Genomic DNA, 27,922 nt, shown 5'->3' with positions numbered 1-27,922 from the left:
AGTATCCTTAATTTTTTCAGAAACTGCTAGCACTATTTAAATACTGAGAGGCACTCATATATGGAAATTTTCACGAACTTGATAGTTGTGTAAAATATTTAATAACCCTTAAACAGCAAGCTAAGTGATTTATTTAGTTGAATATTAAATGAATAGTGCATCAAAGAACTCAGACTGAAGTATGTCAAATTCTCAAGGATCTTAAAGAGGTTTAAATATTAGTAGTCCTAGTGGCTGCAGAAGTAGCAATAAAAAAGCATCAAATAAATTAGACAAGCAATTAAATTAAGCTACATGATACTATGTTGGAGTTCATAGCACATTAATTAATAGATAGGTTATAGCCTTTATTGAGTGTTGTGATATCATCATACTCCTGAAGTGCAGCTGGTTGGGGAAAGAGGGAACGAAAGTTTTTTAGTAGCAGCCGCCACAGTTTTAAAGAGGGAACTGTATTTTAAAACATAGAATACTAATATGTAGTATGAGTATATTAATTAAATGAAGTTCCAAGTTGATGTGAAATATTTTTCATGACTAAGTATTTTCATGACTGGAAAAAGCTAAAAGAAAATCCTGCACATTCCTGAAAAGATTGCCTGTAAAACCAGGTATTACTGTAGATATCCCAATTACGTCCCTATGGAATTGGCCAGATGGTACTTTTAGTGAGGTATTTAAGTGTATGTAGCACATCTGATCACAACGGAAAATGTTTAATAAATGAGAGATTTCTCGCATGTCATTTGAAATTTATTTTTACATAAGTGTGTGAGGTACAGTATTTCAAGTCACATGATGTTTAAATGCTTTTTATTTGAGAATTGCAAAGTATATTGCCTCCCTGGCTCTTTCTGTCTATCCACACAAAATGGATACTTCTAATGCTGAATATGCCTTATTCTGGGCACACTTCATATTGGATGATGGTTTTCTCAGTGATCTTAAAAAAACAATTTTCAAACTCAGTTTTCTTTGTTGCTCTCTGCAGTTGCAGTTATAAACAAGTAATGACCATCCTAAAAAAAAAATTAAAATTATATAATTATAGATTATGTGTGAACTGCCATATCTGTGCATCATCTGCAGTGGTGATAAAAGTCTCTTCAGCTTTTCAGAGAAAATTATTTTTTTCTATTTATAGGTTTGGAATGAAAATAACACTTCTTGTTATAACGCCAGTTAAAATATTTCTTTATTTTCACTAGAGTGAAGCTGATCAGAAATTTGATTTGGGAAATCACAATATGTCAATCAACTTCTCATTGCCAAAACATGAGGGTTTAAAAAAAAAGAAGGCAAAAAGCAGCACAGCACCTCTCAGTGGACTTAAGTTATTCTTCAAGTCTCACTGTAGTCACTGTGCATCAGCCTGAAAGAAGAAAACTCAAAGGTGGCTACTAACGCTAGTTCCGTGTGAATAATTTTACTTCACTTACGAGAGATTGGATATGAAGTGTTTAGCCTGCATTTATTTTTCATGGCTGCAAAGAAACCTTAGTCTTAACTAACAGTTACAATATTAAACTGACTGACTGTAGCAGGGCTAACTGTGCTTGTGTCTGGGTAGCCTAAATTTAAACTTTAAACGGGCTTTGAAGAAAATTCCAGTTACAAGTCAGAGGAGTATCTGTAGCATCTCCTGTCAGCAAATCAATTGAAAATGACATTGTTTAAGCTTTTTTGTATTTACCAGACTTGGTTCCAATTACTTTATGTAGGTGGATGTGGTAAAAACAAGTAAACTCACTTGCTGAAGCTTCTACTTGTGGTCATTTGCCAAGACAGGGTTGAAATTTAGACGTTTCACTTCCATATCAACTGGTTAATCAACCGACAAACATATGGTTTGATTAGACATGCAGAGTAAGTATTCCAGTGGCTGAGCACAGCCTGGAAGGGAATTTACTTTGAGGTAGCACATGGTGGGCCAAAAATCTGTTCATCCTCTGTGGAGTGTTAACGAGATGAAGCAAGGCATGGGAAGGTAGTTTTCATTCGGCCTTAGGTTGTTTTTGCTGGAGGCAGGTATAAAATTGCTCAAGCAGGTTGGATGGCTGCTTGAAGTTTCTGAATATAATCCATGGAACATCACTGATGGAACACTTTTTCTTATTACATTTTGGGCAAAAGGTGATTCTTTTGACATCCTGAAAGTTCTAGAAAATCCGATCTGACCATAAAGCACCACTTAAAAATTTCTGGGCTGAGTCCAACTTTGGCTTTAGAAAGTAGCTCCTCCTGAGGTTTGATGGTGTGGAATATCTGGTATTCAGGATTTTTGGAAGAAAAAAAACCACTTTGTTTTGGTAATTGAACTGACAGTGAGATGTTCTTCAGAAGAGTAAAAATGTGGACTGAAATCTTTGTTGCAGGTAAGTGCCTTACAGGCACGTAAATACACAGTGCGTTGGTGCAAATAGTTTTTGCACGTCTGATGACCAGCTCTTATATCTGACCAACTGTGTATTTCTGCACTTCTTGTTTGGTGAATTTTTTTACTCATGAAAACGTTCCCAAGAATTGAATTGAATGAACTGCAGGATTTCTCAGTTTTAACCAGTTTCTTTCACTACAAATTTCTTATACAGTGGAGTGCTAAAGAAGCTCAATCTGTTAAATGTTCATAAAAATGAACTCGTCATATGTAGGACCATAAGAAGGTGATTTAATCACGGGGATCTATGAAAAACTAGTTGCCAAAAATAGAAATTGGACAAATAAGTCTTAATTATTCAAAAAATTAAACTTAAAATGATCATTTTCTAAGGGCTCTAGACAGTCCCATATCGTATCTTGAAGTCATCAAATGTTACCTTTCTAAAACTGACACCATAGCCCACTATAGAAAATATTGGATTAAATAGAATTGTACCCTTTTTAAACAGAATGGTCCATAGCAGTGCATTTCTGTACACTTCATTTTATGGCTGTTACTGTGGAGCTGGATCTCAGAGCATCCTCCAGGATGTGTTACTAACCAAGTATCTGCTTATTTTAAGTTGTTTATGCAGTTTCTTCCTCAGCAAAACTTTTGCTACAATTCCAGCTCCAGTGCTGACAGTTACAGCTTTGGTAGGAGACATTTTCTTCCATAGTGCAGGTGCTTGCTAATTCACGTATAAAAAGTGTCTGCAAGGTATCCAGTGAAAAAAAGCTTATCCAAGATCTCCCTAGAATTACTTGGTGTTCTTCCATGTAATTTCAGTTGGTAGTATTTTCTACTTTTTTGCTTCCATGGGAAGAGGCAAAAAAAAGAATTGGAAAAATCCCTACATGCATTCTGCGTAGACCCTGTGTACTGCTTGTCTGTTCACAGGGTTGTCTTCCTGCTGTTAGAACAGTCAGCAGGTTTTTTTTTCCTGAGCTTTGTGCCCAAATCATTATTGCCTCTCTTAATTTTTTCTTTTTTTTAGCACAGTGGTTAGCTGTTTTGGCTGTTGTGAGCAAAGGCAGAGATACTCCTTTGTGTTTCTGGTTGCAGGCTGTTTTGCCACACAGTTTCCTAAAGGAGTTTGCAAGCTCTTGACTGCAAACCAGCCACAGATCTGTGCGGTCCTGCAGTCAAACAAACCACCAACAGACAGATGCATTCCTCTGCTTTCACCCCCTAATTAAACCAGTTGCATCTGGATAGTTCCAGCTGTGCGGAGCTAGGGGAAATGTCGTCAGAAATAGTGCAACTTCTGGCAAATTCCAGCTTACTCCAGAAAACAGATTTTTGAAACTTGACAGCAAATGCAAATGTGACCTTGAGTTCTAGTGGTTGCTTCGGATTTTAGAAGTTTGTAAGAGGAATGTGTGTGGATGAGGATTTGTGTATGGAGACTATCTTTACAACCATGTGTGCAAAATGGAAAACGCAATAAAGTTTTGCAAGAGGGGGCATTAATGGCTTTCCTTTTCTTTTTCTTTTTTTTTTTTGTCGTCCTAGTAGAAGTCATCATAGAAGGGGACAGTTGGAAATGTTACAATGTTTGTATCTCAACTGAAGTTGCAACTTGTATAGTTTTAAATTTTCTTTTTTTTTTCCCTTTGCTCAAGGCAGTCTGTAACCTTTTTTAGTGTCTTGCATGATATTATTTCCACGGATCTGTCCATTTTGATCAGAACTGTTGGAATAATTTTATATTCTTCATTTCTCTTCTGTGATTATTTGACCGTAAGTCAAGGGGGAGGTTACTCAAGTTGTTTAACTTACAGTAGCTAATCTTAAAGCCATCAATCCTGTCAGATTTGAAGACAGCCCTGTAAACTTTAATTACTTGCTCTTTCAACATTTCTATTTCAATGTTGAAAAGTCATTTCAAGAGCCTGAAACTAAGCTTACTGTCAGTGCATTTCCCCATCTTTCAGTTTAGTCTTTCTTAAGAATGGGTTCTTTGTGACTAAAGTTTCTTGGCTAAAAAAGGATCGCTTTTTCTTTGGCCACACTTTATAGTGCTTTCTTCCTATGCTATGTCAAGGATATGTTTATTCGCAGTGTTAGTGAAAGTAACCAGCAGTCACTGGAGTTCTGTGTTAGTCAGGCAAGTATTACTTCCACTTCTTACTGTATACTGTGTGATGCCACTGCATCCTCCACCTCTACCGTCCTTTCTTTTCATGTAGCTCTAGCCCAGTGGAAGCCTAAAACTTAATTTTTGTTCCTGCAATGATTGTATACAAATAATAAGATTCTTTATGGTTAAATATATGGAATTTTATGTTAACTGTGAAGTGATAGCTAGTGGTTACATCATCTGGTCAGACACAATAGTGTAGCCAGTTAAAACGTCTAAATGGACTATTCAGGGGCACACAGATTAGTCCAAGTTTGCTGTCATCTAAAGACATCCAAAACCCCTGCCCCACTAGGCTTAATGGGCTGATTGAAATATAGCAAGTGATAATACAGCGAGTGTTTAATTAAGGTTCTGTTTTTTTGTTTGGCTTTCTTTTTTTCTTTTTTTTTTTTTGGACAACTCAAATAGGTAGGTGGGAGAAACAGGCGTCTTTAATGAAAGAGGAAATACAGGAGGTGCTGCAACTTTAAAAAAAAAAATTCAGATTTTGTGCTATTTCTTAATGTTCCGTGTATAGGATAAAATATACTTCATTTTACACTTTCCCTCTTCCCTTCAAGTAGTTGTAGTTCAGTGCTTACCTCGTCCCTCACTTGAATTAACTTTAGATTTCTTGTTGCTTAGAGTTGCCTTAAAGGACTTCATAATGCTGTGCAAAAGACTTTTGTCTTAAATTGACATTACAGAGTACTCTTGCACAACTAAATCCAAACATCTGTTTTTGAAACTGACAAAAAAACCCCTTCCAACGCTTGGTTTTCTTTTCCTCCCAGCAGATTATTTAAAGCCAGGGAATCAAGTTTCAGTGGATTAAAATACTGAATATATATTACTCTTTAGACTGTTCTCAATATTTATCAACTCATGAATCTAAACATTGCCATGGTTTTAAGCGAGTTGTTATAGTCAAATTTTACAGGAGTAATTTGCCTTCAATGATGGTTGCAAATACTCTTAATGCCTTGATCACTGTGCCTTTTTTTTTTATATGGAAGGTGGGGGCAGTAGTTAAGACTTAACGTTTTGGAAATAAGAAACACTGTGAAATAGAGCATGACAGGAACAACAGAAAAAGGGACGTAAGCATACTTATTTAGGTTTGTTGAATATCTCTGTGTCTAAGCAATAGTTTGAGCATTCATAAATCCAAGCTGTTTAACAGAGACTTGTAAGAAGAGCATGTCCTGATTCCTGTAAGGGTGCATGCACTGAATTATGTTTGGCTGGCAGTATACAGATAAGCAAAATGCCTACATTGGTAACAATTGTTTATGATTCCTAGATTGATCAATCAGTCAGGAATGCAGATGAGTTTTTTAAAGAAGTTAGAGTAAATTATTTTATATAAAAGTTACTTCATTAGTATTTTAACCTGAACGAGGGGCCAACTGCAATTACATCACATCACTGCTAAATATTTTTCTCCCTGTCCATTTATTTATCAATTCTGAGAGATTTAATTGCTACAGATTTGGTGGGGAAAAAAAGTACATCTTTGTATTTTTCTCCATAGAGCTTTCTCTATGTTTACATATACATGAATAATATTTACAATAAATATTATCTTAAAAAGTTTTGATATCACACTGTGAAAACATTAAAACATTAATGGATCATATTTGGAGATTACTTTGGCTTCTCCATATTTGTATGAATTACATTAAATTCTGGCCTATTAGATAAAACCTTAGTATTTTTAAAGAGTATTAAAAAATAGTTTTGCAAATTTACCATTCAGCAGTGCAACCTAAGTAACTGCCTTTATCTCAAAAGACTGGGAGGTTTAACCAAGTTAGATACAGTGTCTGTAACGTCAGTGATTTAATGTTTATGTGATAGCCTAAAGGCAAATTCACTTTTTGTATATACAATTTTTAAAAAACCTATGTAATAAAGAGTCCTTTGAGCGCAACTCTTGACTTCTAGCAGAGTGGAAATTGCATATAAAATGCATGGCCTCTCAATTTTTTTGTTTGTTTAAACCTTCCCCTACTTAGACTTAATTGCTAAAGGCATCTCAGTGTCTCTTCCCGTAGAAGCCGAGCTTAGTGAAGGCCGTTTTTCTCCCCGTTCTTTCATGCAGGTCAGCACACAGAATATGAAGATGGGTGGGCTGCCTCGTACAACACCACCCACCCAGAAGCCACCAAGTCCACCGATGTCGGGAAAAGGAACTATTGGGTAAGTGCAGTTACCAAATGTGTAAATGGCTTTCGTGAACAGAAGGGAAAAAAGGGAAGATTCTTTATTTTTCTCTAGTGTGGGTTTTTTGGTTTGTTTTTTGTTTGTTTGTTTTTGTTTTAACCATTCAGAAAAGTCAAGAGGTGTTATATCCGCATCCTCTTACACTGATCATGTCTTTTGTATCAGTTAGCACGTTTCTGCCAGGAGACAGTGGGCATCATCAGCCTTTCCCAACAGGAACCTTTTTATCATTGCAGAACACTTACAACTACATGCTTTAGAGTAAAAAGTCATTAACCGTGTGGCTTTGACAGGTGGTGCTAAACAATTGGAAGATTAGTATGTGGCACCATTCATTAATTATTTGTGCTGTGTGCGATAAAAGTACTTTTCCTATTAAGTCTATGAACTTGACTTTGACCTCAGGAAAATGTGTTATAACTGGGATGAATGCTGTTTGTTGGTATGTGATTATGTATATACATACAGACCATGCTGCTTTATTTTAAAACAAGATATGGATTACTTTTAAAACAATGGGATGTGCAACACAGAGTTTATGAACAGGAAAAGCATCTGGACATTGAAATACATAAAGACATCCTTAATTGTTTCTTCTCATCCCACGAAGTAGATACTGCAAACTTATAGAAAAAAATTTTTTTTTTTAGCTCCCATTACTGATTAGTATGTAGCTATCTTTTAAAGAATGAAAAGTCTTTGGTTTTGTCTGTATTATCTTAATTTGCTTCTGAAATATGCTCGTCCTTCTGTAGGCGTCACTCTCCCTATCGTACGTTGGAGCCAGTACGTCCTCCGGTGGTACCAAATGACTATGTGCCTAGCCCAACGCGCAATATGGCTCCCTCACAGCAGAGCCCTGTTAGAACAGCTTCTGTGAATCAGAGGAATCGCACATACAGGTATTCAGTATAGTCCTGTACAAAGTGTGGCTAGTATTGTATAAGCATATGGACAAAAAATGCAACGATAAAAGATCAAATCCATCTCCACCTCTACAGTGAAGCTTGCTAATTCATGATGTGGACTGGGAACGTCATTTGGCATGACAAGAATGCACTCTAATAAAACCAGAATAGTGAATCATGTTAAGATTGTTCACTTAATCCCCACGTCACCTTAATGTTAGTGCTATCACTTAGTTACAGTACTTAATGAATTACTAAAATTGTGAAGTCTTTCAGGTAGGTAGATCATGGTATTATTTTACAAAATGCTTACAAAACTGGGAAAAGACTTTGTACACAGCTTGACTTCTGCATGTTGAAGGACTGCATAATATGCTTATAGTTCACATTTTTGTTTGAACAGTCTTTGATGTTTATAGATTGGGTAGCTGAAAAAGAGCATTGTATTTTGAGGATACTGTTAACTTCAAACACAGAATAAAGCTGAACTGTATTACCAAAGGTTCTGCAGAAGGCTAGCCTTTTCTCTAGGATAATAAGAGTTTCGTGATGTGACAGGTCTAATTACTTCCCTTGAAATCTTTACTTTTTAAACATCATAAGTACTTGAGGATGGCTAAACAGATGGACTTAAAATATAAGAAAATCTGACTTTTACTTTACTATCTCAAAATTTCCAGATATCAGTTGTCTCATACGAAAGCATATAAACCAGAGTCTAAACAGTCTACACGTTTTATAAGTTAGAGGAGAAAGGTCTGTATTTGCTCAGTAGAGGTTTAACAATATTGGAATGACATGCTTTGGAACAAGGTTCTGGAAGTGTTTCATTTTTGGGCAAGTTCACTAAGACTAACTGAAAAACCTGTTGTGTTGTAGTCGAAGTGAAGAGTTTTAGGAAAACTAAACTTTATATAGGTTTAGATCACCCTTGTTTGTTTTCTCTTGTTCCCTGTTACTTCTCTGAATTAGTAAGGTGCTATATGAGGGATCTTATGTTTCAGCATGTTCAGCAGCATATTCATACCCTGGGTTATTTTTGTTTCTTACAGCAGCAGTGGGAGTAGCGGAGGAAGCCACCCAAGTAGTCGGAGCAGCAGTCGAGAGAACAGTGGAAGTGGAAGTGTGGGTGTTCCTATTGCTGTTCCCACACCATCTCCTCCCAGTGTCTATCCAGGTAAATGGAAACTTGCTGTTCCTCCTTCTGACCCAGCATTAACCTTTAGCATTTCCAAGTCTCCTGAACACAGTACTGAGTAAACCCCAAGAGAAGTCTCAAAAGTTCATTATGCAGAAATATGCAAGCCTTGAAAATTTCTTGCTATTGATAGTATGAGTTTGAATCAAGTAGTATCTTTCCTGGGAGTGTCTGATGTGCTCTAATGCTTCTTTTATATGTTAATTTATTTATCACAATTTTTTGCCTGGCTGCCTGTATGTGACTAGGTAGGACACACCACCTTTTTCAGTGGGCTGGGGGAAATTTCACCCTTGTCCTTTTAAGTAAATAAATGTTTTTTCATTGGCTGTTCATGCAGATCTATAGAAGCATGCTTTTAGAAGATTAGATGAAATGAGAGGCAGGCACAGAGTAAATCGTTAGTACATTAATGCAAGCCTAACTGAGTTGTCACAAAAAGACACTTGTTCAATGTAATTGCCCAGTCTTTCCAGAAATAGGAAGTGATATTAGTACTCCTTTTTCCTTTGCTCAACCCTTTCAGTGAAGAAGAGTGTATAGTTGGCTTGCAGTGTGATCTGAAATACATGATGCTTCTGAACCAAAGAACTGGAAATTTTTGGCTTTCCTCTTCTGTATATTTTCTAATTCGTATAAAAGCTAAAGGCAGCCATGCTACAGATCGAAGCATAAATAACAAGATGTAAAGACATCTTTCAAAAGTAATGGCTTTCAGTGAAAAGTTCTGGGTTGTTCCCTTCAGACCTGGAAAGAAGAAGTGGATTTGCTTGACCCTCTTTTACTCTCTACATAGGAATGAGCCTTTCTTTAACAGCTCCATTTTTCTCTCATCTCCTCGTGCATTCTGAAATACTGTGCATCTAATAAATAGCTAACACTGAATAGTCAAAGGCTTTCTCTAATCCTTGCTAACATATCTCCTTATTAACTCCACCTCTTCCTCCTCTCTTCACTTAGCCCCTGCTGGCTCGGCTGGCACTTCTCCCCTTCCTGCTACCTCTGCTCCTGCCCCCACTCCTCCTGCTCCTGCCCCTTCCTCCGCTGCCCCAGATGCTGCTGCTGCTGCTGCAGGAGCTCAGCCCCTTGCTGATGGCTTCACCTCTCCAACTCCCCCTGCTGTTTCTTCCACATCCTCTACAGGTGAGTGTCTGCTCCCGCTCGTGAGCAGATGAACCCAGATGTGATCACGATCCAAGGATTTTCAAAGTTACTTCAGAAACAGCGATTTTTTTTATTTTTTATTTTTTAAATGTAACTAGAAAATATCTGCTAATAGCCAACTATAAGGTGATGGTTATAGTAAGCAATTCAAGGTGTGCTAGTTTTATAAACAGCAGTCATTTAATTTTATAATTTTATTACTTTTACATTTATATAATTATTTATTACACTATCATTTTATCGTGGTTTGGATACTGAGAATCTCATAGAATAATTATGTTTGGGGGGAACCAGCACTGGTAGTTCTGGGTCTGATTATTCTCTTTCAGTAATGGAATAAAAAAAGTGCATCTAGCAAAGTATAATTTATATGACTTGTCTCTTCAATGCTTTCAAATGACAAGTTTCCTTTCAATGAACTGATAAAAAGGGCAATTTTTTTTATGTTCAGTGTCAGGTAAAATACAAGTTTTTATTATGCAGAATAGTACTAAAGCATTTTGTTTTAATAGGTGGTACTTATGGTGTATATTGCAACTTGCTTTTTTTAATGTTTATGAAATCACCCTACATTTTTCATTTTCTCATATGCTGAAGTTGCAGCATATAGTATTTACTAACCATAACACTGTTCTGTATCAGCTTTTGATGAGGAGTTGCACCTGCATTGTAAAGATCTCCTTTAGACAGGCAAATTCATGTATAGCTACCTATGTCCTTCATTACTTTTCATTATAGTGGAGGCTGATCACAATGATGTTAATTGGTTTGTGTGTTTATTAGTGTTGGTCTCAGTAAGAATTTCACCAGGTGCCGGAAGCATTCTTGAAATCGTATTTAGTTTAAGGTGCTGTGGTTCATATAAAATTAGAAAATACTTAGATTAGAATCCATGACTGTGACTAGAAGCTTCTGAACTGTGATGAACTTTGGTATCAGAAGATGATCCTGATGTCTAAACTCCTTTCATGTTTAGAAGATGAGCTGTGTCATATGGGGCCTCAATCAGTTTTCCATTTTTGATGCACTGTCAGTATCCCAGTTCTTAAGCCATATTGCTTCTGTATTTTTGACAAGTCAAAATCAAGCAGAGATTAATATTTTAATGGCTATAAATTCACATTCACAATTCCCTAAGAGAAAGTTCAGGTTACTTACTATTTTTAAGATCTTTTTTTTCCCTGTGCTATTAGTGAGGTTGCTTGCATGACTTCTCTGAAATAAAGTATTTGAAGAGACTGGATAGTTTACTGTTTATGAGGTTGTAGTTTTTGGTCCTTAAGGATCTCTTATCTCTGTTTCTTCTTTCCTCCCTTCTCTCCAATCACCACTAATTTCTACCAGTGCATTAAGTAACAGGGAGATAGACACAATGGAAAGATGTATTAGGAAAAAATGTGAAAAAGCTTATATACTAGGTGGATTGCTTCTTAACTGCTTCTTGTGGTTTAACCCCAGCTGGCAACTAAGCACCACACAGCCGCTTGCTCACTCCCCCCCGAGGTGGGATGGGGGAGAGAATCAGAAGAGTAGAAGTGAGAAAACTCGTGGGTTGAGATAAAGACAGTTTAATAGGTAAAGCAAAAGCCACGCACGCAAGCAAAGCAAAACAAGGAATTCATTCACCACTTCCCATCGGCAAGCAGGTGTTCAGCCATCTCCAGGAAAGCAGGGCTCCATCATGTGTAACGGTGACTTGGGAAAACAAATGCCATCACTCCAAACACCCCCAACACCCCCCCCCTCCTTCTTCTTCCCCCAGCTTTATATGCTGAGCATGACGTCATATGGTGTGGGATATCCCTTTGGTCAGTTGGGGTCAGCTGTCCCGGCTGTGTCCCCTCCCAGCTTCTCGTGCACCCCCAGCCTACTCGCTGGTGGGGTGGGGTGAGAAGCAGAAAAGGCCTTGACTCTGTGTAAGCACTGCTCAGCAGTAACGTAAACATCCCTGTGTTATCAACACTGTTTCCAGCACAAATCCAAAACATAGTCCCATACTAGCTACTGTGAAGAAAATTAACTCTGTGCCAGCCAAAACCAGCCCACTGTTCTTCCTCATCTGTAAAAAGTGCGTTTTTTGAGATGTACATACCTGTACAAAGCAGGAGGAATGTGAATCTCTAGTTCATGCATTTGCTCATAGAAGCAAGTAACACAGCAAGCAACTTGCATTTTATTTACTGACCTAGTGTGAAGTTTTGCAAAGCAATCAAAACATAGTGGAGAACAATGCAGGTTTTTAAAAAATTGCACATTCATTTGTCCTGTTTCCCTATTTACTTCCCTGCATGCATGTCTCCTCAACCACAGTGACCATCCCTTCTTCCCTTGTTTTCTTGCAAACTGTGAAATTTACCTCTAGCACAAATGGCGGAGGCAGAACAGTTAGGGAGGGTAATAACCCATATGGGAATAACATCCAGTTTATATACTGTTATATACAGTATATAAGCCAGAGAACTTTATGTGAGCACAGAAGATAGCTTAATGGTCTTGCTTCATTTATTGCTTGCTTAGATCCAGGATCAATTACTTTGATACAGGAAGTGATTAAAATGGAGAGCAAGTTTTTAAGGAGTTGTTTCAGTTGACAGTTTCCTGAAAGAGGGTCTTTGAGTATGATTTCATTTATTCCATCCTTCAAGCAGTTTCTAACATTCTCTTCTCCCCAGATGATTCTCTGCATATTTCCTGAACAGCACTAGGATACTTAGTATTGTGTTTTTCAGTTGTAGAACGTAATGGCTTTGAATCTTGGAAATGGCATACAGTTAGTTTGTACGTGTATATTGCTTAATTGCTGGACTGTGAAGTGTTATTTTTTTTGCAGGTTTATAAATAACCGAATTTGCAAGAGGTTATTATAATACGTTATATAAAATGGATAACTGGGAATTATTTTCTTTCATTTTGAAACTTCATAGCTTAGACACCTTTGTATTTTCACACTGGCTTTTGTGAGCAGTGCTGAGTACAGGGAGTTGGGAGAGTTGTTTTTTGTGTTGCTATTGAGACATCCAGTGTCTGCAGTCTGGCAGCTGAACTGGCTGACTGCTCTCAGGATGCAGACTGTCTTAAAAAAACCAAAGACCTTTCCAAGCCTTTGAATCTTGAATGCAGATATAAAAAAGGCAGGCATCATTCTCTTCTTTGCTGATAAGTTTCTTTTTCTAACCTAGGTCACCCAGTTCAGTTCTACAGCATGAACAGGCCTGCATCTCGACACACCCCCCCAACAATAGGGGGATCTTTGCCATATCGGCGTCCTCCTTCGATCACATCACAGACAAGCCTTCAGAACCAGATGAACGGAGGACCGTTTTATAACCAGAACCCAGGTAAGAAAGTTTTTCTGCTCTGTTGAATTCAACACAGTGGTGAATGGAGTGGCCTTCAGATAGATCTCTGAAATCTTATGTTCTGTCTCCATTGCAGATCTTGCAGTTAGTCTCAGGTAATTTCCAGTACATTGCTGGTAGCCATGCCAAAGCTTCAGTCCCAAGTACGGAGCATTCAGCTTCCATTATGGCAAGCAGCTTAAAACAATACTGTCTTTGTTGCCAAATAAATTACTTTTGATCTCACAGTCCCTACTAGACAAGCTCTAGTCCTTTACTACACCACGTCATGTATCTGCTTTATGTGGGATGGGTATTTGATTTTGCACCAGAACACTGATTCTTCATTAATCAGTCTTTATATTGTATGCTTTTTCCTTCTGATTAATGGACAGTTCAAGAAATTGCACTTGTTATACAAAGGTAAGCATTAGACACCTTGGAGACATCAGTGGTGTTTGGTATGGGATGCAAGGGAGCTGTGTCATCTTCAAGTCCACAGGTGATGTTATTTTAATGGGTGACCTGTCTTAAAAAGCAGGATGAGATATTAACAAGGAGTGGTGTGTCCTGTGTGTCAGGCAGAATGCAGTAGCTTTTCATCTAAGGAGTCCTTTTCCCTGTGCTGCTGATGTGACGTGAAGGTTTTGATACCAGAGTAGGGGAGACTTTCTTTTTTTAACAAAGCAACAGAAAGATGCAGGAGACATACTGAAGATTTCTTGTTAGGAAATGCCCTATTACCAGCAAGATTGAATGTTGACTTGCAAGCACTACAGTGCATTTGTGTTTTGTTGTTGTGGTGGTGGTGGTTTTTGGTGTTTTGGTTTTGGGTTTTTTTTAAATTGAGCACCAAACTTGGAATTAGGTCAAATGCTGCAATCTGCATTTAAGGGATTTGATCAGGTTCAAATATGACTGCTTGTGAGCTACCCTGCAGAGAGATGTGTGTGCTTAACTTGAGAAGGAAATGGATGGTCCTGCTGGGGACAGGGGGGTGGAGGAAGTTATATGACTAAATTGCAGCCCAGTGGCCTGAAATATGTGGTATTTTTTAAGCACATTCTGTGCATATTGAAGGCTGAAGGGGAACAGGCAAGAAGGAAAGGGTAATAGCAATAAAAGAAACTTTCAGGATTACCTTTGCAGTAAAGAGGATTTTCAGTATATCCAGAGAGTTTCTGACAACTGCTGTGCATTTCTGCTTTAGCAAAGGGATAACTCTCTGCAAGCTACCATTGCATTGTTAATAGGTAATCATAGAAGATGCCAAATAGACTTTAAGTAAGTTACATAACCACAATTCAGTCTGTGTACTCAAAAAGAAGATAATGATTATGGTGATTAGTCACTTGAGCTGTAAATCACAAACAAAATACTTTAATTATACTGGCATACTTGATACAACGTTAATAAGCAGTTGTGGTAAGAGACTTTTTTTAATATACCTAGCGGAATACAGAATTTATTAGCTTTGCAGTTATACTAAACTAAGTTTTTTTGGCCTGTACCTTGAAAGGAGAGGATGCTCAAGCATGCATAATTGATGAAGACCCTAAGAACAGAGGGACTGTTGTGTCTGTAAGGAGCAGGGTTAGTAGTGACAGGACAGGGGCCACGATTGCTTCTCAGCATTCCTGAAGAGAGGGAGAAAATGCAAACTTAAGGGGTGAAGAAGAGACCTTACAACAGGCAGAGGAGTGTGCCAGCTATGGCTTGTTCTTCTTTGCAGGCTGTTTGGCAATAAAGCGGTACTGTTTTTTCGACTTCCATGTTTTAGTATGTTGGCATAGTCATTTTTTTTTTATTCACTTCACAGGAGGATGAAAGATACTTGCCTTGCCCTGTTCTTTTGAATGCCACTTCTAAGATAATATAATTTCTCTACTTCATGGTGAGACCTTTTTAATGGCTGAAAAGAAAATATTAAGAAATGCAGACCCTAAATGATCTCAGCATATGTCTGTCCCAAAGCCACTCTTGCCAGCCATGCCACCTAACAAGTGTTTTAACTTTGCAGCCTAGATACCAGCATCTAAGCAGTATAGAGCTCAGCACAGGCTAAAAACCCTGTGGGAGAAACTGGGCAAGTACTGAGATGGTGGTCTGCACTACACACTATTTGTATAGCTGAATTCTTACTAGGCTGAAGCAATCTAGTGGAAGGTGCTCTTGAGCATTTCTGAATTAATTCACAGCAACTGTGTAGATGAACTCTTAATCTACCAATGGTCTATATGGAAGGAAGCTGGGAGGGAACGTTTAAGCTGGTGTTTACCTCATCTTTTGAGACAGCAGAGGTACAGTAAAGTTCTTCTGATGCACTTTATAAACGAAGTCATTATTAATAAAATATTTATTGTATTGGCTCCTAAAGGTCAAAACTAGCTTAGAGTCAATATAATATGATAGTCCTTGCTGTGTGCATAGACTGAAGCACAAACCAAATGGTTAAGATAAACAAGGAATGATGTCAGCTAGTGTTAGCATCACCATTTTGATTAAACTACACAAACTAAACTAAGGGATTTTTTTGTATTTGCTTGGAGTGCTTGTCTAGAGTGATTTATTTTTCTACATCGAAAGCCTCGTTATTTCTTTCGAAGAAATACGTATAGCACATGAACAAAGTACACTGAAGGGACCTAGGAAACTGAAGCTAGTCTCATATGATCAATATGAATTGTGTGAATCCATATGACATTGAATAGAGGAAACATTTTGAAACGAACATTTTTATAGCACATATAATTAAAAAGGCAGGGACTTCGTAGTTGCACAAGAATGCTGAATTAATGAATATTACTGCATTTCAGTAGGACTTCAAGTTCTCTTTTCCTGCTTTGAAAAAATGCAAGACCAAATCTTTTTCCAGCTACTGTGGTTACACTTAAAGGAATAAATACTCTCAGAGGTCACGTTATTCAAATCAAAGAACCTGTAATTAGAAATGTATTTCATTTTTTCTCAAGAAATATCAATTAAATGGTGAGATAATGGAGCTTGCTTTATATAGAGGTACAAGGATATTTTGCAACAAAAAGGATGGTTGCTCTGTTGTTTTGGAATTTTTTTGTTTGTTTGGGGTGTGTGGTTGTGAAAGGAATGTGAATGTGAGTGATAGAAGAAATTCAAAGCACTTCAGATAATAGTTACTGAAGTAAGCAAACAGAAGACATTCTGAAACATGAATTTTAAATGCCCTGGAGTTCTTTTCATTTGCTGTGATGATGTGAATTAATTCTGAAAGATACTACATCATACCTGGCAGTTTTCTTACCAGCTCTGGAATTAGTCTGAAATTTATTTAGTTCTGTTCTGCGAGCTAAATAAATGTACTGGTACATGAAGTGTAGACCTTTTTCCCTCATTCTTTTGGACATCACTAAATGTTTTTGTATGCCACTACTAACAAGAAAATTATTTAGTTGTGCTTTTCCTGAGGTGTGCTTTCTGAAAAATAATCTTGTAGCTTGCTTAAAGAATATTACTGCACTACTCTTGCAAAGTGATACTAAAACTAGATAAAACTAGTTAACTATTTTTTTAACTTAACTAGGTAACTGAAACTTTCATTCCTGGTTTAAACCAAAGTTCTGTGATATAACATTTTCAACTGGCTGATAGTATATTCTTTAAATGTGAATTCACATCTATTGTACAAAGACAGCTCTTCTGGTACCAGTAAAAGGGCTGTTCAGAGTTCAGTGCAGTGGCCTGTGAAATCAGGTGGGAAGGAAACGAGGCAGCACATCTGGAATAGGCCCTGTTGTTTGGCAGCAGCACAGTGCGCTTTGTTCTAACGATAAGGTCAGAAGTCTCGTGTCTTCCAAGCACGCTCAGTTCTCAAAGGCGTCTTTTTCTGTTTTGCCTAAAATAACTGCCTCATTTGATGGTTTTTTTTGGCCTATGTTTTGGAGAAAACTAGTTATTAGTCATTTCATTACTAAGGATTCGTGGATTCGTGGAGGTCACCTCTATAAATATCAATTTAATCTGAAAGGTGGAGGATTATAGGGAGAGAATCCTCTTGATATGTTTGTTAGGTCTGTTCATAAAGTGCTATGTCGCTGTAGTAATAAACTTCAACTTAAGGGATTCTCATAGTCAGATCAGAAAAATACTTCAGCATGGATTCTTAATCTTATGAAAAAGAGCTGGGTTGGAAATTTTAAAAATAGATAAATCTTGAAGTAAGGATTAAGAATATGCTTAAACCACCTGAGCCATTTTTCTTTGAATGTCAGCCTTTTTGTCTCAGCTTCTTGGCAGACTGCTACACTGTCTGAGTGGTGATGATATCTACTTTCCTGTTCGTTGCTTTGTTGTGTTTCTAACTGAATGCCTCTCTCTTTTTAATTTCTGTGGCAGCATCCCTTGCTCCTCCTCCCCCCTCCATCCTACAGGTAACTCCACAGTTACCGCTAATGGGATTTGTGGCCAGAGTTCAAGAAAACAGTAAGTTTGCTGCTTCCTTGTGCTATGATTTATTACTGGATGTGGCTTTTGTTTTGAGTGGATGAAAGATTTGTCTGTATATAGCCAGAATTCTGCCTTCTCTACTGCCTCTGCAAGTTTGTCTGAAATTGTGAACAGAGGGAAAAGGAAATAATTTTATTGGAGGAACCTGCTTCTTCCTTCTCTGAATTTTATTGTCTCTAGTGTATTTCCACAAGTTCTAACTATTGGTCCCAGTGCAACTAATTGGGATAGGAAGTATTACTTCAACCTGCTGCCATGGTTCTAGAGACATTTCCGTGGTTATACTATTGCTTATTTTCAGTTTCAGATACTCCTCCCCCACCACCACCTGTGGATGAGCCAGTGTTGGATGAATCTCCACCTCCACCCCCACCTCCAGAGGATTATGAGGAGGAGGAAGCAGCTGTGGTGGAGTACAGTGATCCATATGCTGAGGAGGACCCTCCCTGGGCACCAAGGACCTACTTAGAAAAGGGTAGGTTTAGAGCTAGTAGAGATGGTAGGGGCGTGGTTGTCACAACATTTGGTATAAGCTCCTGCCATCCTGCTTTGGACATGGAGTCTGCCTAGACTCCTTCGTAGCCAGTATTTGGTATTGTGGTAGAGGTGCTCCTCCAAATGTAAACTTAAAGAACAAAAGTTAAGCTACTCTTCTGAGTCTGACTCTTTCACCCCTTTCTCCACAAAGGGAAGATAATGATTAGCTGGCCAATTACATTTTTTTTAAATCCTCTATAATACTTAAGACTCACCTTTCAGTAGTCTGCTTAATCCTAATAATCAAACTCATATGAGGTAAAAAATGAATTAATGCTGCAATTGCACTTGAACTTTGAACATATGGGTGCATCTGGAGAAATGCTGCAACGTGTTTGGGGCTCTCGAAGCTGCAAAGCTGCATCAGTGTGGGGCCATGCTGAGCTAAAAAGTACTGGGTCTGTGTAGGACTGACTAACTGAGGCATTGCTGCGTGGTTGCATTTAGATGTCTTCCAGTTCTGAAGCAGGTGTGTGGAAACATGCTGGAGTAAAACTACAGGTAAAATCAGCTGAGTAGGTAAATGGCTTAGGGGCACTTGAATATGAGAAAATTACTGCCTGTTCTCCTGTGAAACAGGGTCATGTACCCCTTAGTGAAGGGTGATATAAAATCTAATGTTTCAAAGCAACCTGGCATCTCAGCTGAGTGACTGTTAGAAACATTCAGTCTGCATCAGGGAAAAAAATTCAAGATTGACACAAAGATAGACCCAGTGCAGGATTTGGGGGGTGGGAGGGGAGGAAAAGAAGATGGAAGAGGCACTTCCTGCCAACTCCAGCCCAAAGAAAATATTCTGTTCCTGAGGGAGATGGAGGAATATGTGGGAACTTTTTGTTATTCCCCCACCCTCTATCTAGCTGGTGTAAGTGTTTTGTGCAAGGAGTACCCAGGCTTTGCTGACAAGCTGAGACCATTTGTCAAAGTGGCTGACTTGCAGGGTGTTCACATGACTCGCTTTATCTATTGACCTCTCCACACCCCTGATTGACAGCAAGTGTCATTATTATGGTGGATGAAAAGCTGGACATGAGCCAGCAATGTGCGCTCGCAGCCCAGAAGGCCAATCGTATCCTGGGCTGCATCACAAGAAGCGTGGCCAGTAGGTCGAGGGAGGTGATTCTGCCCCTCTACTCTGCTCTGGTGAGACCCCACCTGGAGTACTGCGTCCAGCTCTGGAGCCCTCAGCATAAGAAAGACACAGACCTGTTGGAGCGGGTCCAGAAGAGGGCCACGAAAATGATCAGGGGGATGGAACACCTCTCCTATGGAGAAAGGCTGAGAGAGTTGGGGTTGTTCAGCCCTAGAAAAGAGAAGGCTTTGGGGAGACCTTATTGCAGCCTATCAGTATGTAAAGGGAGTTTATAAAAAAGATGGGGACCAACTTTTTAGCAGGGCCTGTTGCGACAGGACAAGGGGGAATGGCTTTAAACTAAAGGGGGGTAGATTTAGGCTAGATATAAGGAAGAGATTTTTTACACTGAGGGTGGTGAAGCACTGGCACAGTTTGCCCAGAGAGGTGGTGGATGCCCCATCCCTGGGAACATTCCAGATCAGGTTGGACGGGGCTCTGAGCAACCTGGTCTAGTTGAAGATGTCCCTGCTTATTGCAGGGGGGCTGGGCTAGATGACCTTTAAAGGTCCCTTCCAACCCAAACTATTCTATGATTCTATGATTATTCTGTTGATGCACACAGGCTCTTTGTTGATTAAAAGCTGCTTCAGCTTATTCTTGTCAGGGAAGTTGATTTCTGTGAGGGAGGAGAGGGAAAAAGGGATCTCATATACAAAGTACTCTTCTTGCTGTGCAGTTTGGAGGGTATTCCTGATTATTGATATTAGTTTGGCTTCACAAAATCAGGTTTTGGAGTGGGGTGGGGTTCCTGATGTTGCATTTCTTTCTTTGGGGGAAGATGGCAAATTTCTTCAGGTTGGGACCAGTACAGATCATTTCAGCAAATACTGGATGTGCTGCATTACTTAATGAACTCCTCCTTATCAGGCAGTTCTGAGAATGCACAGTATCTGCTCAGTTTCATTGTGGTTGATGTATTTTGTGCTGGATGAAGATGGCAGGCATGTTACTTTTTGATAGGAGAGTGAGTCTCAAGATTTTTCTCTGTATTTTTCCAGTCGTAAGACACTCTTTAGCCTAATTCTACATTCGTATCACTCTTTGTTATGTTTCTGTTATTCCTGCCACCTGGCCCTCAGCAAATCTTCAGTGGCATTTCAGCTAGGAGCAAAAGAGAAAAAGGAGGACCCTGATGTGCATTGCCTGTTTATAATGTTTCATACTAACGCAAAGCGTGTGTGTGTGTGTGTGTGTTTGTGGGGAAGAGAAGCCACGAAATCGTGTGGCACGTGGCCTGGGAAAACACCTTTCTGTTTGAAGAAATAATGACATTTGAATTATAGCATATTGTTCTGATCTGCTTTTCTGTGTGACTTCTATGAGCTTGTGAACTAAAATAATTTATATAGGTGCATATATGCACAGATCTGTTCCATCTCAGCAGGCAGTCCAGGCATTTGTAGTTTGATATTTACGGGAAGAATCACGTGGGGTAGCAAAACTGTAATGGGAGTCTTTAAAGATAAGCTGGAGAAAGTCAGGCTTTTCATCAGAACATTTTTCCTGCAGAAAAGCAGAAGTATAGGAAACCAAACATTCTTTTGCATTGATGTAGAGTCCCATGCAAAAACATAATTTGGTCTGTATTTTGAAAACTAGATGACTAAAACATCTAAAAGGTTGCTCTGTTCTTAGAAACACTCATAAAAGTAATAAAAAGTTAAAGTGCTTACTATTTAACAGTCTTCATACATTGTAGTTTTAGGATACCACAAAAAAAGAGATACTGACATAGATGTGGATTCTGTTGTAGTTCTATGAATAGCTCTATTTACATTCAGCCTATGTCTTGAGATTTGACTGCTTTGCTGGAGTTGGGAGAGAAGTGCTTGGCTGTGATCTTTTTTGTAGCAAACAAGCTTTAAAGTTAATGAAAAGCCCCATGCTAAAAGAGGACTTTCATACTCAAAGAATGTGTATACTTATCCTGCTGTGAACTAATAATGCTTTATCTTCTGCAAAGTAATTATTCCTATGGCAACTCCTTAAGTTCCTGTAAATAGTCTTCTGTGCCACATGAATCAAAGCGGACAAAACTGATGGAAGGAGGTGTCAAGTACAGAGGGTTGCTATGTATTGAGATGGGATTCAGTATGATCCTGTTCTGTAAAGGGATGTGGGAGGTATATTTAACATTAAGACATGCTCTAACCTACAGCTGAGGAACCAAGTGAATAGCAGATCCATTTTGAACAGATGGAGAAACTTTTAGGTAGGATACAGTTACTGGGGATATTGAACTTGAGGACGGTACCACATGGCTGTAATAGCAACAGCCAACCAGCAGTGTCCAGGAAAGCGCACTGCAGTTTTCCATTGAGCTGTGTGTCTGGGTGTGTGGAATGAAAAGGTAAGAAAATGTCCCAACTTTGCAAACCAGATGAACAGAAATGGGTATCCAGAAGGAAAGATTGCCCTCATACCACATAGGGAAAGTGCGTGGTCACAGCTATCAGATTTCAGTTGGATAATCAGTCTGGCCTACATTTGTGGTCAGTTTGATGTAACAGAGTTCAGCCAAACTCTTTGTAATTGTTGAAGAACCAAAGATCACTGACTGGAAGAATGTCAACCTAAATGAGTAATTCTGTTTTTCATATCTGCATTGAAATGTGTTCAGATAAAAACTAAAAGAGGTCCTGGCTCAGTCTTTCAGGGAAGAATGCCACCTCCTGAGTCAGTATTGCTGCTTCCTGTCTCCTCTGGAGCCTTTTTGGCAATACTGGCCTGGGCTCCTGGTAACTCGTGGTATGTGACAAGCTCACAGCTTGAACTGGTGGGACTACAGACAGAAGGATTAAACAGTCTTTTAGAGAGAGGAGCGTTGCCAGTACAAAAGTAACATGCAGGAGGAAGCAATGGTGATGTAAAAACAAAACTAGGCTTCAGGTAATTTTATAAGAGGCTTAACAAGAAGCAAATTTTCATCACAAACTTAGGGAAGAGCTTCCTACTTGTGATCATGAAATAATGAATCCATCCAGTATTAGAAGGGACTAGAGTACACTCAAAATGAGAAAGAAGGAAATTGGAAGTTACCGTGATCCTTGAATTATTATTATCAAGAGAATGAAGAACAACAGCACAGTGAATCTAGGAAGAAATGTTTTAAAATGAACAGGTATAGAAGGCAGTTAAAAAGGAATTTTGAAGGACTTTAATTGAATGTATCCTGTATTCATATAGCGACTTCTGTTTTTCAAGCTAAAAATGTACTCATTTCTCCATTTGTGTTTTGTTTCCTTAGAATGATATGTCTAAAACTAGTTCAAATGAGTTACTTAACTGTGCTGGTATAAGTGTAGAGCCAGAAATGTTTTTTACATATGCTCTGGTCAAATGATACAAATCTCCTGTTTGGGAGATTTATTTAAAAAAAAAAAAATTCTCTGTACATACTCTGATTCTCCACCAGGATTGATTTGTATATTTTACTTTATAATCTTTTCAGGATCCAGGTTTCCCTAGTAAATATTTGCATTGATTCCTTTGCCTCCCTTGAAAGGAAATGATCTCTTTTCCTTTGAAAAGCATGATGAGTTTAGTAGGACTCTTGGACACTGTGCTCATGAGTACATGCTGTTAATTTTTTTTTTTTTTCTCCTTGCTTTGGTTTAGAGTATCTTCCCTTCTATCCCCAGTACAAGATTGTAGGATCCCTGTCCGACATCCATTTTGTTTCAATGGCAGCACTGCATGTTTCATTGCCAAGTGCTCAAAGCAGTGACTGACACTATTTGTTAAAGTATTCAGAGTCCGGCATAGCTAATTTTCTGTATGGAACACATAATGATAGGACTGAGAATGGAAGAACATACCAAGTTGACATCTCGTTTCTGCCATTTCAGGACAATGTTCTCTTTAGTATTTGCCACTGCTTTCTCCAGTTTCTTTGACTTTCCTAACAGCTTTTGTGTCTTCAGTAAAATGTTCTGCAGCTGTAAGAAAAATGTCCTGATACAGTAGACGTACATTTTGTCTCAGAGAACCACCCTACTTCTTCCTAGCTCCTAATTGGCTAGGAGCCCACCTTGGCACTGTTACACCCTGGGGGTGACTTCTAGCGTACTACATACGCATTTTACAGATATAAATGTGGAAGTAGCTAAGGTAGATGGAAGTCTGGGACATTAGCCTTGGCTCATTCTTACTGTGATCTGAAGAGAGCTCTTATTACTGTCCCTCTTCCATGTTTTCCTGTTGACTGTTAGTTGTGCAGAGATCTGGTTTAGCACATATATCTAATACATGAATCTTGGAGTAGGTCTGAGTGATCATAGCCATGGGGAGTTACATCCACCTCCTTGTATCATTCCACACCAAAAGTTTATATATTTGTAAACTTTTCCTCTGGTGGGTCTGGAAGTAGTAAGAACAGAAGAGTTAAAGTAGTCCTGGCTCATGTGCTTCAAAGCACGAGCTCTTATAAAAGGGGTTTGAAGAAACTGCCCCTCTCAGCAGGTCACTCTGCACACACAGAGGTGAGGCAGTGCAGTTCTCTGAAATTGCCTTGAATGTGGAGAACTTTGTACGAGGCAGGTTGATTATCCTTCTCCTCCCTGTACCTCTCCTAACAGTCATGCTCTGTTCTTTCCTAGTGGTGGCGATCTATGACTACACGAAGGACAAAGAAGATGAGCTCTCGTTTCAGGAAGGTGCCATCATTTATGTCATCAAGAAAAATGATGACGGCTGGTATGAGGGGGTCATGAATGGAGTGACGGGGCTCTTCCCAGGGAACTATGTGGAGTCAATCATGCATTACTCAGAGTGAAGACGAGAGGACAGAACACTGCATCTCCTGCTGCAGGAGCTGTGAGGGCTTCCCAGATACCCACCAGCCTCTGGGGCCCCATCCAGTATAACTGAATGAAGGATAATTGTAACAACCACTCTTTTGCTTTTTTTTGTTTTTGTTTTTTTTCTTTCTTTTCTCCCCTCATTATAAGACAATAGTGATTTGAGTTGTTTGAACAAATGGCTCCTCCGGCTGCCAGCAGAGGCTATCCTGAGCCATCTGACGTTGAATTAAGCTGATCCATTCAGATGTAACAAACTCGTTGAGTAGCTGATACTTCACTCGAATTCTGACTTCTGACAGGCTTTGGGATCTGTCTCAGGAATCCTGTGTGCCCTCATGGTACTACCCTTGGCAGCAGTGCCTGGCGCTTGGGATGTCCTGGATGCTTGCGGTGAAGGGTTACTGGCCGATGGACATCCCTCCTGTTTCTACACTACGCTCCTGTGCAGCTGGAAGAACAGTTGTGTGCTAGCAAACACTGGGACTTTTACACAGAGCCGTTCCTGTAACTGACTTGCAGATAGCTGGATACATCTTTAACATAAACACTTCTGCAGCTGCTCTGCACATGTAAGCTGACACAGGGGCACATAGAGCTGGCTTTCATTCACTCACCTTTCAGTTTAGACAATTAAGATGGCTGCAGCCCAGAGGACCCCCACCCCCATTTCCTCATCTTTTGAATGCCACAGATTTGTTTTGTGTTCTGCACTGATGTAAATGTGCTCCTCTCCGCAGCAAGCTACTCGCCATGGGTGCTGCCGGTTTAAATAGAACTCACAGATGCCGTTGACGGTGAAGGCGAAACAAAGTTTACAGGTCCTCCTGGGGTCTGAGGATAAACTCTAGGGGCTGTGATCTAAGGTTCAAATCTGCTCACGCCTGCTTGCACTAGAGAAACTTACCCCCAACTTTAGTCTTATGCACAATATAATCTTAAAAATCCAATCAGGTATTGTAAATTGGCTATTTTGTACTTGATTACTAGATTTGCATATGTACTGTGAGAGCCCTGTGCAGAGGCAGGACAAACGGCAATTGTCGTCTTCATGTCTGTTGCCAAAATCTCTTCAGTGGAAGTAAAAAGGGCTGTTGTGTGTACTGGTTTCCCATGGAAATCCAAGCAGTAACTAGTAGTAGTCCTAGCTCTTCCCCCAGCCCTCTCCATTGTTTATTATAAAGAAATAGATATTTTGAGCTGTAGTGGTGGATCTGGGGTGGAGTAATACCAAGTGAAGGCTCTGTAGCCCCTTGTGTTGATAGTTTGCTTTTTAATCTAGTCTCGGTTAAAACTGCTGCTCAGTGATTCTGCCTAGCAGATCAATGTAAAGTGATGGCTGTACTAGTCTGCCCTTAGGAAGGACTAAATGTTATCTTTGGGTAAACGTCATGCATTAACAGAGTGAACTGATTAAACCTCCTGTTGCAGTCCTGTTAGCCTGCAAATTGAGCTGACCCCTGTATCGTGAGAGCCTCCTGGGCCAGGGCATCTTCCCGGACAACTTCTGACTGTCGCCTGGCCAGGTTCCAGCTGGTACCACCAGTAGCTTGTCAAAGGTGAGACAATGCTGCAGCTGTCTTCTGAGGCCTGCGTGTAAAACAGCAGTGCACAAGAGACCGCTAGCGGGGCTGGGTTTGTGACAGTATTGGCAATGATACAGGTAATTGACCCAATCCCCTTGCTTGGTAATCAGTATAATATCAGGATGGAGGTGCAGGTTTGGTGCAGACCTGGGCAGGGAGGTGCCATAGCAGCTCAAGGGGGAAGAAAGAGGAAACAATCAGGTGAGATGTGTTTGTGGCATATGGATGAATTTGATCACCTGCTGTGAGCTTGCGGAAGAGTGCGTTAACTCCTGTGACAGTGCGTAAGGAACTAGTTTGGTTGAAGCCTACAGGAGGTACAACTTTGAAGACACTGGTGTGAAGACAGAAGCTACTTTCTCCTCTGCTCAAGCCACAGCCGTGTAGCCAAGACACTGTTGCCTTCTTTCTGGAAGCTGACAGCATTATTGTTTGGGCTGAGTGTTAGCCAGAACAGGTACCCTTCTACCTTCCTCCGTGAAAACTTTTGTCTCGCAGCAAGACTAACAGAAGCAGCCATGTTCGGTTCCCTCAGCCCGTTGTTTCTCTGGGAGCAAGCCTAGAAACACAGGTTGTGCAGTCACTGGAAGGACTGTTTCTGGTGTCATAGGGCAGGTCTACACTTTTTGCACAGGGAGGTGGTGCTTGCAGCCCAGCTAGCGGCCCAGGTGATTGAACAGCAGTATTGCGCAAGCCTTTGGTGCTCACAGGGTGGCTGTGTTTTCTAGGACTATCGGAGCTTTCCTGGTTTCTCTTGCCCTGGGTGTGTTTGTGGTAAAGACTGAGCACACAGTGCTCAAATGCATCAAGTTATGGCAGTTTAGCGAGTTACTAAGTGAGAGCTGAACCTCTCTCCCTGTGCACCCATGCTCCAGCTGGGAGGTCACACGTTAGTGAAATGTGTCTTTAACTCAGTCTGTGTAAGAGCATGCGCTTGAATACTTCTGACAGGTGCGTGGGGATAGTGTGTTCTTCCACTGTGTGTGATACACACCCGTATCTAATCTTCATTCAGCTGGTGTGAACTCTGGGAAGCACTGAAAGCTTGTCAGAGCTGAGCTCAGCACAGAAGATGAGGCTGCAGAACCTTGAAAGTGGAATGCGAGAAGCTCCGTAAAGAACTGGCTTTAGTCTGATGGGCCAGGGGTTAGTTTGGTCCCTGCTGATAGCATGTGGAATTGTTTATCCTGCAAGAGCTGCTGTGGATGGAATTTTTGGGTCACCTCCTGCTGGTTTTATGCTTTATTATGCAGTACTAATGTAAAGAAATTTGTTGAGTTTTATGCATATTTTTTATTTTGTACAGATTTTAATTCTGTGGCTTGTTTGGGGATGATGTAGTGGTCATAGACCCGGCCAAGGTAAACAGGCTTTGTATATTAATGTTACATAGATTGCATGCTAGTAAAGTCAGTGAGGGTTGTGTTTCCAGTTTTGTCCCTTGTACTTCTCCTTCTCCAAAACCTTCTCCCCCTGCCCCCTCTTTTTAATTTACGTGTTTACTTTAGAGGGGGGGGAGGAAACACCTCAGTATTTCACATAGGTGCACAACATCTCTTCACTGAGTTCTGCCGCCACAGCTGAAGGTGTTCAGCATCACAGGCTGTTGAATCAGCAGTGTGTATGCATGAGAGAGGTGGGGGAAGGAGACGCTCCAGAATAGCCCAAAGAGTGCTGTACGGCCAAAGTGGGTATGTTTCTCCCTTTGTGAGAGCTGCCTTAGCCCAGCCAGCTGTTTTCATTGTGCACAGAAATCGGTCAGCATCCTCTAGCGGTGTATTTTGCTTTGGTTTGCTGTATCAGAGATTTCTTCCTTGCTCTTGGCCCCAGGGACAAAGCTATTAACTACAGCTGCCTCTCTGCCATGGTGCCTGTGTGAGAGGAGGTCAGACAGAGTCTGTCCCCATCTAGTGCCGAAGCAGGTTATTTTGGTGCCTTCGTTCCAGCCTAAGAGAGATGGCTGAGATTGCATGCATCTCACACATTCCCTGCCCTCCTTCTTTTT

General features: G+C 39.8%; 1 protein-coding gene across 3 annotated transcripts in view; it reads left to right on the top strand.

Moving 5' to 3' along the window:
- Nucleotides 1–24,424, top strand: part of ABI2 (abl-interactor 2) — a 36,899-nt gene extending 12,475 nt beyond the window's left edge. For 2 of the 3 annotated variants that reach the window (XM_009332176.1, XM_009332159.1), the window contains 7 exons: nt 6,649–6,746; nt 7,526–7,672; nt 8,731–8,855; nt 13,220–13,378; nt 17,750–17,836; nt 18,162–18,335; nt 24,131–24,424. In XM_009332176.1, the coding sequence (XP_009330451.1) occupies nt 6,649–6,746; nt 7,526–7,672; nt 8,731–8,855; nt 13,220–13,378; nt 17,750–17,836; nt 18,162–18,335; nt 24,131–24,306 (966 nt within the window). In that variant the 3' untranslated portion in view covers nt 24,307–24,424. The remainder of the gene's footprint in view (nt 1–6,648; nt 6,747–7,525; nt 7,673–8,730; nt 8,856–13,219; nt 13,379–17,749; nt 17,837–18,161; nt 18,336–24,130) is intronic. The other variant, XM_009332168.1, reaches the window with a different exon arrangement.
- Nucleotides 24,425–27,922: the final 3,498 nt, after the last annotated feature.

The sequence above is a fragment of the Pygoscelis adeliae genome, unplaced genomic scaffold, assembly GCF_000699105.1.
Source record: "Pygoscelis adeliae isolate BGI_AS28 unplaced genomic scaffold, ASM69910v1 Scaffold160, whole genome shotgun sequence".
Lineage (NCBI taxonomy): Eukaryota > Metazoa > Chordata > Aves > Sphenisciformes > Spheniscidae > Pygoscelis > Pygoscelis adeliae.
Note: the sequence above shows the minus strand (reverse complement) of the source record. Positions and strands in the feature narration are given on the sequence as shown.